The following is an 11,117-nucleotide window of genomic DNA, read 5'->3' as shown; positions in this document are numbered from 1 at the left end:
ATGCAGTCAGCCCCAATATCTTCTGGTGGCGAGCATCAGACCCCAGCGGGAAAACGGTGTCAAAGTTTGCATGGGCCATTTTAAAATGTCTTCTCAAGTTGTATTCCTTGCACACCGATACGCACTCGTTGCATAGTAAACACACGGGCCTCATAGAAACAGAAATAAACAGATACTTCTTTGTCCATTCGGTGTTAAATTGTCTGTTTTCTGAGTCCACTTTTGTTTTTTTTAAAGTAGAAAGAGACATTATGAACGGCGCTAGCAAAAACCGGATCTCTGGTGCTGCTGATGAGTGTATTGAGACCGCGGCGATGAGAGCATGCGTCAAGCAGGAACGAGAGCAGGAGATGGATAAACAAGAATAATTGCGACACCATGAGGTGAGACCAGGGTGAGACACACAAATTGGGAAAAAAATCTGTGCCTCTAACTCATGGTAATACGGATATCATACACGTCGGCAATTCAAAAATAAATAAAACATACAGTGATACATTTTTAAAAGTAAAGACTTCTTAAAGGGCCACTAAAAATGACGTTGCGGGCCGGACCCGGCCCCAGGGCTGCCAATTGAATAGCCCTGCTGTAGTGTGTTCCAAGAAGAGGAGGCGGAGTACCTAAAGGCCATCTTATCTAATTCTGTGTGGACCTTAGGTACACATAGCAATAACAGGTCAGACGAGCGTAGGCTATAGCTACCGATGTTGTGTGAAATTAGAGCGCATAGATAGGAGGGGAGTAGAACAAGAATGGACTTATAAATAAATGTTAGCCAATGGGTGTGCCTCCACATAGCCAGAGAGGGCCAACCAGCCTTGGTGTACAAGGTACAGTGATGTGTCAGAGCTTTGCAACAAGTCACGGACCTCAGTGCGCAATGATACACAGCATCAAGGGGTTTCAAGGTGGTGGGAGAGGCATGCATGTATACAATGTCACCGTAATCAAAAACAGGCATAATTGTAGATTGCACAATGGTTTTCCTACTGGCAGTGGAGAAGCAGGATTTGTTTCTGTATAAGAATCCTATTTTTATTTTAATATTTTCGGAAAGAGAGCCTATTGTCCAGCCAAATCCCTAGGTATTTATAGGATTCTACCCTCTCAATTTGGGAACCCTGAAGTGTGTGAATACCAATAGGAATATTGTTCACATAGGACCTTGAAAGTAAAACACATTTTGTTTTATCAGAATTTAAGATATGCTTGTGATTAATGAGAGCTATATGAAAGGCATCAAAAGCTGACTGCAAAGTTTAAATAGCTAATTCACAAGAGGCGCTGGTGGCATACAGGATTGTGTCGTCTGCATAAAAATGTACATCACAATGTGGGGAAGAGAGCACCATGTTATTTATATACAAAGAAAATAAAAGTGGACCTAAAATAGACCCTTGTGGGACACCTTAGCTAATTTCAAGAGAGCTCGATCTAATACCTTCAGCAACAACAGCTTGAGTTCTCCCTGAGAATCATAAAACAAGTTAACAGAGAGCTCATCAAATCCTATTGAAGATAGCTTATTTATTAAAATGCTGTGGTTGACAGTATCAAAGGCTTTGGATAAATCAATAAAGAGAGCAGCACAATGTTGACAGTTATCGAGATGATTAACAATGTTGTTTATCACAAGTGTTGCTGCTGTGATTGTGCTATGCCCTGTTCTGAAACCTTACTGCTGAGTTTGCAATATGTTGTTGGCCCCCAAGAAGGCCCTTAACTGAGAATTAACTAAATATTCAAGGATTTTGGCTAAGCAGCTTCATTTCTCATTAAGCTCATCCAAGACCAAAACAATGGATTTTTACTGCCAAATTTACAAATGCTTTCTCACTGTATGTCAGCACAGATAACATCATATTCTAAACCTAACTTATAGGCTAAAGACAACATGAACAGCTGTTCATATTATAGATTGAAACACAAATATATGATACTATTTTTTTCCATTTCTAATGAGAAACAGCTGATTGAAGTTATGCAAATACCTCGTTGGGCTGAAGGGAAAAGTATATAGAAACACAAAGAAAGTAAGAAAAATGCCTGCACGAGGGAGAGGAAGACAACCAGGACAAGGGAGAGGAAGAGGAGTACCAGGACAAAGGAGAGGAAGAGGAGTTAGAATGTGTGGTGGCGTTCAAAGAAGGACCAGAGCTAGGGTAACTGATGAAATAAGAGCTGTTATCATAGAGCATGTCATAAACCACAGTCTATCATACAGAGAGGCTGGTGAACACATTTCAGCCAGGACCATAGACTGTAGATATTACTGGACGAACCCTGACCTGTCTGTAGGCAGCAAATGAGTCCTAAACCTAGCAACAGCAGTAAGGCGGGACCGGCGGGACTTAACTCCGCCCATTCAGCGCGATGTTAGCAGTCCACTTGACAACATAGCTAACAGCTAGGCTGCTATCATCCCCTATTCCTGCTCGTCCTGAGAAAACTCTATAAACAGTAAGTTAACATTTAACTTTTCTACAACACAGTTAAAACGAAATTATATTCAACCCAAATATTTAATTAAAGTCTTAAAACTACACTTTTTTAAATATACAATTATGGGTATTAGTTATTTGTCAGAGAAGTTAGACTTTGTCAGTGTTAGCAGAGAAATACATTAGCAAAGTTTTATCCATAGACTGTAAATAAATATGTTAGACATCCAGAAGAAATCAATATTACAAAGCATACAGTTCATGTTACTGTTCTGACAAAAAGAGGAATGTCTGTGTCTTATATTTACTGATGTCAACAGCGATGCGAACATGACAATTTACAAAGAAATATTTAGTATTTATCATAAGACATTTGTTTTCTATAGAACCCTGTGAAGTCATGGAGTCTGTGGACAGTGTCAGCTTCACACCAAAAAATCGTGTTTAAGACTGGCATCTATTATTATGAGTTGCAGCTATCTTGTTCAATATTATTCCTGCAGATAAGGCTAATAACAAAAAACACCCTGAGCTGTCACATGTAGTTAACTGTACATTTAGTCTTGTCTGAGGCATTAATTGAACACCTTTGTATTTCTCCTATAGACACAGTGTGGATTATTGGTGACTTGTCCGTCGAGGTGCCCAGAGAGCTGCAGAGACAGAGGAAGAAACCTGAGCCTCAACAACATCTGCATTTGTTGGTTCTTCTGGGGTGGACTTCGGTTGCTTCTCTTCAACAGCTCGCTGCGAGGGAGGTCTCCCCCGGATGGCCTGAGTGATGACACCCACAGGCTGAAAGCTGGAGCTGAGGCGTGTTTTATGCCTCCTGACAAATCGTTACACCGCACCCGCCTGTCAAGCTGGTCAGCTACACGCCTTATTGTGAATAACTCTTATCCTTCATCAAATCAAACGACCCCCGTACAGTGTGTGTCGATCGAGACATGAGCTAATCAGACCTATTTGTTTGTTTTGTACCAAGCTGTAAACATGTTAATCTCTGCTGCTCGGCTTTTTGAATGTGGTTTTTCAGATTAAATAAATATTTCAATATAAATGCACTCCTTTATGTCTACTCATGAGTATACATTTCAGATTTGAATTGACAAGACTAAAATGTGCATTAATGCTCAACTCAATAGCTTAGTAAGTCTACTTTTACACAACTTTTTATTCTTTTGACATTTTTTTTGACCAAATACTAATGTAGTTCAAAATGTGCCCTTAAACACAGCCCCATTCTAAAATCAAGATACATGGAGAGTAAATAAGATCAATAACTTGTGAATAAAAACAGAGTTAAAAATGATTTAGAAATGTAGTCTTCCCAGATCAATATCACATAATATCAACTTCTCCCATCTAAACTGGACAAAGGGTTTTAAAATGGGAAGAAAATGGTTTGATTGCAAGTTGTTTGGAGGAGATCTATTTTATTTGAACAGCTGAAGCATGATGCAAGGTGCAAACCCTCCTCCTTCTTCTGAAGCCTGTGGATGATGTACTGCTGTCTTATCTGCTGGCCATCTTCTCTCACCAGAACTTCGACTGTTAAAAGTCAGTCTGAAGAAGCTCGAGCATGTGACATGGATCCAGGAGAACATGGACTTTTAGTGCGGGGTCTTCAGGATGGCAAAGAAAGAGAAAATATGAGTTATTCATTAAATCATTGTTTTGTTCTCATCTATTTTTCTGTATTCATCTGTGTGTAAGAGCACATTTATAAATTCAACAGTGTACTACCCAGACAACAAAGGTACAGTATTCAGGTAATCAACATCTATTCAAAGTTAAGAAGATAAACCTTATTGTAATCATGCTATTTTCAGCTCTCTCACTCACTTGCACAATGATATTCCACATCAAATTGTCTCAGATTTTGTGTGAGGAAAGATTAAGCAATTTATTGTGTCTATTACTTCATCTTAACATGAAACAAATATAACCTGAATTATTTAAATCATTAACAGGTCCCAACTCTCTGTGCTTTAGTACAGAACATACAGTAGCTCATCTGTTATTAACATGAGCTCGGTACATGGCTGTATTCTTCAAACTATTTCTTGTACTTATTGCTTTATATCTTATTTTCATTCCATATGTTATTTATATTTTATATTTCTACTGCTATATTCTTTGTAAGAGCATCTGTAACGATTAAGAACTATATTAATAACCATATTAAAATTCCCTGAACTCATTTTTTTTAAATTTGGTAACAGTTTGCACAAATCTTAAGACACTACGTCAACCATGTAACATTGATGTCATCCTCTATAACCTACACAGCATATTAGGTTCAGTTGAGTTAAGTTTATGTTAAGTACTGACGGATAATTACTACACAAAGTTTGTTTTTTAATGTCGACATTTACGTGGAGTATAACATTCATCATAACGTCAGATAACCATATTTACAGTCTGCGGTTAACCACCAGGTGAACCTTTAGCTTCTAACATCACACAAACTCATTATTTTCAACAACAAACCTTTCTGAACCATTGACCGTAAATAATGGGCTACACTGAGTACAGTTAGCCGACTGGTTTACAAGCTAACGCTAAACAAGCTAGGTCCGTAAATATAAATACCGACACATGAGTATGCAGTAAATATAACACTACTATATCACTTACCGAAAAAAACTGAAGCATCAACTTCTTGGATGGTCTGTTAACCGCACAGCAAGCCATGTATGTTGTCAGATATGTGTTAAACAAACTCTCCAAACGAGGTAAAAAAGACGAGAAATCAGACGGATCAAGCTGCTACCTAGCCTCCTGACCTGCTGAACTGACAGACAGATGCAGCGTGCAGAGCTGTCAATCAAATCTGCCACATCCCTTATATGGGCATAGCCGTTTTTTTTAATAAAATAAAATCCGACGAGTTATAAAAAAATTCACCCCCCCCACAGTGGGAGGAGAAGGGGCCGTCAACTAATTAGATATATCTCGTTTCTTGAACCAGGCTGTAAACATGTTAATTCCTGTGGTAAAAATGGGCTTTTTTGGCTGTGGGCTTATGGCACTTCCGTCGCTTCTGCAGCCAGCCTCAAGCGGAACCTCGAGGAACTGCAGTTTTTTGTACTTCCGCATTGGCTTCATTTTTCGAGACCGGAGGTTGCCCCTTGGCCGGGACACAGTGGCATCCATTGTCCGGATTTTTCGACAAGCCAACAGGTAGGATATTTTACAAGACTTCTTCTACTGCAAAGTGTAAATCAATTTACCATGTATTACAGGAACTGTATGCCTCCGGTCTCTCATATGTAACTGTGTTTTGTCTCTCTAAGGATTCAACATCTACCTCCCTCAGGGGTAAGAAGGAAGCTCCTAAATGAAGAGCAGGAACTTGCCATTGTCAATGTGGTGATTTCTGACAATGAAATAAAACTGAAGGACATTCAGTCCAGAGTTGTAGAGGACAACCTTGTCTGAGGAACATTGTATCAATCAGCATAAATCCATTTCTCAGACTCTAGCTAATCACAGAAGCCATTTTCACATATGCACTCCGGATAATATCTAGATAATTACAGGAGGAACACTCCTGAGATTCTCCCGACCTAGCCGTTCACATATGCTCCTCACAGCGGGGGGCTATCTCTGTCAGAGGGGAGGGGGGGGCCGGGGATTTCCCAAGGTGAGACGTGACGTAAATAAACAACGCGGAAGTAGCGGCCGTAGCAACAGAGTCCGCTACACGATGTTATAATGAGAATATTTGCCTTTATATCAATGCTATGTGTAATCCAATGGAATGACAACATCCACAAAAGAGAGGAGAACAACATACTGACGAACAGAAAACATAATGCAGCCGTTTAATTACGTGCACAGAGATCATAGTGGTGGCGTGCAGACACTTTAGGCAGTAACTGTATATAAACGTCATTCTCTTTCTATTGGCTCAAATTGAAATCTCTGGAGTATATGCTGATGCGTTCAGACATCAGCTCACTCGGACTTCCTGCGGATAAAATACTAGGAGTCTGGCCGGAGAAACTCCAGGTAAAGTCCGCGCGAAAAATGCGGCTGTTTGCTTGCACACATAGCCTAAAGAACCTCCGGGTAGCCAAATCTCCAGAGTTTTTCAGGAGATTTCTGTATGTGTGAAAAGGGTTAGAGTCTGCAGTGTTTCCCCTAGGTTTAGAGCTCTGGGGGGGCAAGGGGTGGGGTCCTGCGAGTTGTTCCTGCATCTCCCGTTTCTGAGCGCACCTGAATGCATCTCTCATTGTCTGAGTACCCCTGAAAGCAGCATGCTAACAGCTCATCCCCTGAGTAACGGCAGAGAGAGAGAGACATGCCCAGAAAAGTCCGAAGTCAACCAAGCAGACTACTTTATTTTCTGATGCTTCTTACAGACTTTTTATTATTGCGTGTGTGTCTGTCAGACAACCACACACACAACCAGGCCTCCGCCGGTAAGAGTGTGCTCACCTGTGTGCGCGCAAGTGTCTGTGTGTGTGTGTGCATCGGGGTGAAACTCTGCCGTGAACGACGCAGAGAGCAGAGGAGAATTGTAAACGCGCGACCATGTAGAGACAGAAATGACATGACGTTGTGTAAATAAGATAAAGAACATAAGGCTATTAAGTTTGTTTAATAAAAGGACGAGGTATAGACCTGTTCTATATGAAAGGTATCCTTATGACTTCTGTTGTGATCTCTCGCTATATAGAAAATAAAATGAACTTGACCATCAAGGGGGGCGGGGGGTGCCGTTGGTTGGGCGGGCCGCCCCCCTAATATAACGGTAGGGGAAACACTGGTCTGAATGAAACAACTATACAAAGTTCATTTTGAAATAAACAGCGAGCGCATCAAAGAACTCTGTGGCCAATACATCCAGGTAAGGTTATGCAATACAGTCATTACTGTACTATACATAGTGTGTTTGCAGTAAACTACTCTATAAACCTGGAGTACAGTAGGTCTACAGCAAAGCATTTACACACACTGTGTCTGATTACTTTCAGAGAGTCATGGAAAAGGAGGCCAATCAAAATATGTCTATTGTATAAGGGCAGATCTGACACATGTAAAATAATGTAGTTCCTGTAATTCCATCTGATGTTCATGTTTTTATGACATTGTGCTGTGATTAAATGTTTACGTTGGAAGAGGACATGTGTTAGTGTTTTGGAAGAATGATTTTATTTTGAGTGTAGTGTTTTGGTGGACATGGTGTAGTGTGTGAGTGTATTATTTTATTTTGAACATTAGTGTTGGACTTTAGTTTACAATGATTTTGAGCATGAAATTAACTGTTTTGCCATTTGTGTGTTGTAGGTGTGTTGGTGCAATAAGAGTTTAGGAAAGTTGTTAAAGTATTAGAAAAATTATGTGTGTGTGTGTGTGTGTGTGTGTGTGTGTCCTCAGTGAAGTGTGTCAGTCTCTGCAGAAACTTCCAGCTGCAGCAGTCAGTTCAGTTTCTGTTCAGTCTGACTGAGGGAGGTTTTTGTACGACACTTTTTCACTGTGTGAACACATACTGACTGTTGATATAGTGATAACTCTGACAGTAGTAAACTGCTGCATCTTCAGTCTGGACTCCACTGATGGTCAGAGTGAAGGCAGAGTTTGATCCACTGCCTGAAAAACGATCTGGAATCCCTGATGCTCGAGTGCTAGCATAGGAAATGAGGAGTTTAGGAGTTCCTCCATCTTTCTGTTGGTACCAGGCTAGACGGTTGCTACTATAAACATTCTGACTGGTTCTACATGAGATGGCGACGGAGGCTCCCAGAGCAGAGCTCACTGCTGCAGGCTGAGTCACTGTGACCTGTCCTCTGGACTCTGAGGATACAGAGACAAAAACAGAAAGCAGCATCAGGGTTTAGTGGGCTTCATTTCAGAGGGACGGATGTTCATAGAGGAGAGGAGTTTGATTCTCTGGACTTTACCTGTGAAGCAGCAGCAGAGGAGGAGAGTCCAGATGAGGACGCAGATCAAAGTCATGTTTTTGATGATGAGGACGAGGATTTCTGTTGTGATGAAGGACAGCTGTCAGTCATCCAGTGTTCAACTGTCAGGACTATAAACTCTCTCAGATCACTGGAGCATGGTGCTGCTGATGCAAAGTGGCTCTCTATGGAAATGTTCTGAGAAAATGGCTGATTTTTAGCTCATTCAAAATGTGCTGAAAACAAATTTGAAAATGAGAAGTTTTTAGGTCATTCGAAACATACTGCAGAGATTTGTCAGCATACAAAGTCATTGTGTGTTTTCATTGCGTTTTATCATTGTTACACTCATTTATTTAAGAAGAAGTAGACAAATTACCGACTTTTATTTATATTCTACTCCACTTCTCATTCATTGTGTTCATCATTGATTTGAGATCATTCCTCCACCTGCTGTTTAGACATCCTGCTAAAATATTTTCTTGTAAGAATGTGCTAAATGTTTGTTAATGTCACTTCTAAAGAGAGTTGTGTTTTTGCAGGTTTAAGATTCTTTTAAAGGAAGCTTTCTGTGTTTCTTATCAGAGTAACATCATATGAGTTCACTGGAAGCCTCACAACAGTTATTGAAGGCTTTAAAGTTAGAGGAACATAGTTTAATGATTTATTTTGTCTTTCTATTATTTCATGCTAGGCACTTCCTTCCATAATAATACATTTTATCTAAAGGCCCCATTCAAGGCACTCAAGGTCACCTTAGAAAACAGAGATAAAAACAACAAAGTAACACTACATCGATAAAATGAACATTAAAAATAAAATTTTACAGGATGTATAAAATCATTGTGAGGAGGATTCATGAGACTGGATGGAGAATGATCAGACTGAATATGCCAGTTTAAAAAGATGTGTTTTGAGATTAGATTTAAAAATGGACAGAAAGTGAATATTACGGATGTGTGGTGGGAGGGAGTTCCAGAGGCTGGGACCAGAACGGCTGAATTCTCTGGACTCCAAGGTGGACAGGCAGGCGGTTGTTGTGGTGGATTGAATTGAAGAAGAAGACCTGAGAGTGCGGGTGAGTGCGTTGATGTGCAGGAGTTCAGAGAGGAACAGAGGAGCGAGGTTATGGATGGCCATAAAGGTGAGGGGCAGAATTTTGAAGTCAATGCGATATTTAACTGAAAGCCAATGAAGCTGCTGAAGGACAGGAGTGATGTGATTAACAGAGGGCGTTCTGGTAATGATGCGAGCGGCAGAGTTCTGGACCAGTTGAAGTTTGTGGATGGACCTGAGAGGGAAACCAAAGAGAAGGGAGTTGCAGAAGTCAATGTAGGATGTAACCAGGGTGATGACATGGATGGCAGTACTGTTGGGTGTGAGGGACGGGCGGAGGCGATTAATGTTACGAAGATGGAAATAACCAGACCGAGACATTATTGATGTGAGCTTGGAATCATAGTGTGCTGTCGAGGATGACACCCAGACTCTTAACCTGAGGGGAGGGAGAAACTGAGGAGTGGTCAATCGTGAGAGAAAACTGTCAGGTTTTGAAATTGTGGATTTGGTGTAAATGAGGAGAACCTCTGTTTTGTCACTGTTTCATTTGAGGTTGCAGAATAACCAGGATTTCATTTCTTGTAGGCAATCAGACAGGGAAGTAAGCGGGAGGGAGGAGGTCGGTTTGGTGGACAAATAGAGCTGGGTGTCATCCGAATAGCAATGGAACTGGATGTTATATTTACAGAAGATATGGGCAAGAGGAAGGAGATAGATGATTAACAGAAGAGGTCCCAGGACAGAACTCTGAGGACCACCTGTAGTGACTGGAAATGGCTGGGATTTGAAGTTTTTTCTTTTAAAGATTTATTTTTGGGCTTTTTTGTGCCTTTAATTGAGAGATAGGACAGTGGATAGAGTCGGAAATAAGGGAGAGAGAATGGGGAATAACATGCGGGAAAGGAGCCACAGGCCAGACACGAACCTGGGTCGCCCACCTGGAAGACCACAGCCCCCACACATGGGGCGCGCGCACTAACCACTGCCCCACCAGCGCCCCAGGATTTGAAGGTTTTGAGTTGAATAAACTGAGCGCGACCAGAGAGTTAGGATCTAAACCAGTGCATGGGTGTGTTAGTCATTCCATTGGAGGCTATGTTTTAAGAGATTTAGATAAAGATTAGATTTGTTAAGGGGTATGTAGGGGTACATTTGGACCACCTTTGATGTTACAATCACAGTGTGTGTGTGTGTGTGTGCGTGTGTGTGTGTATGTGTGTGTGTCCTCAGTGAAGTGTGTCAGTCTCTGCAGAAACTTCCAGCTGCAGCAGTCAGTTCAGTTTCTGTTCAGTCTGACTGAGGGAGGTTTTTGTACGACACTTTTTCACTGTGTGAACATATCATACTTGCTTGCATCGAATTCTCCTTTACAGAAATAAACTGCTGCATCTTCAGTCTGGACTCCACTGATGGTCAGAGTGAAGGCAGAGTTTGATCCACTGCCTGAAAAACGATCTGGAATCCCTGATTCTCGAGTGCTAGCACGGTATATAAGCAGTTTAGGAGTTCCTCCATCTTTCTGTTGGTACCAGGCTAAGTAGTGGTTTGGGCTGCTATAATAAACATCCTGACTGGTCCTACATGAGATGGAGACGGAGGCTCCCAGAGCAGAGCTCACTGCTGCAGGCTGAGTCACTGTGACCTGTCCTCTGGACTCTGAGGATACAGAGACAAAAACAGAAAGCAGCATCAGGGTTTAGTGGGC

General features: G+C 41.2%; 1 protein-coding gene across 1 annotated transcript; it reads right to left on the bottom strand.

The window, feature by feature from the left end:
* Positions 1-7,900: 7,900 nt before the first annotated feature.
* On the bottom strand, positions 7,901-11,117 carry LOC132991518 (immunoglobulin kappa light chain-like). Its single transcript, XM_061060297.1, has 2 exons — positions 10,740-11,117; positions 7,901-8,283 (listed from the first exon to the last, which is right to left on the bottom strand). Exons 1-2 carry the CDS (start codon positions 11,100-11,102, stop codon positions 7,924-7,926), a joined length of 723 nt encoding a protein of 240 aa, XP_060916280.1. The 5' UTR covers positions 11,103-11,117; the 3' UTR covers positions 7,901-7,923.

This window comes from Labrus mixtus, chromosome 16 (assembly GCF_963584025.1).
Source record: "Labrus mixtus chromosome 16, fLabMix1.1, whole genome shotgun sequence".
In the NCBI taxonomy this organism is placed as follows: Eukaryota; Metazoa; Chordata; class Actinopteri; order Labriformes; family Labridae; genus Labrus; species Labrus mixtus.
This window is presented reverse-complemented; position numbering and strand designations above follow the sequence as displayed.

What these genes read in the sequence shown, in the direction of transcription:
- LOC132991518 (XM_061060297.1), bottom strand. Translation starts at nt 11,102, where the DNA reads ATGCTGCTTTCTGTTTTTGTCTCTGTATCCTCAGAGTCCAGAGGACAG. An exon ending in AGTATGATATGTTCACACAG is followed by an intron (nt 8,284 to 10,739) that starts TGAAAAAGTGTC and finishes GCCCACTAAACC; the next exon opens with CTGATGCTGCTTTCTGTTTT.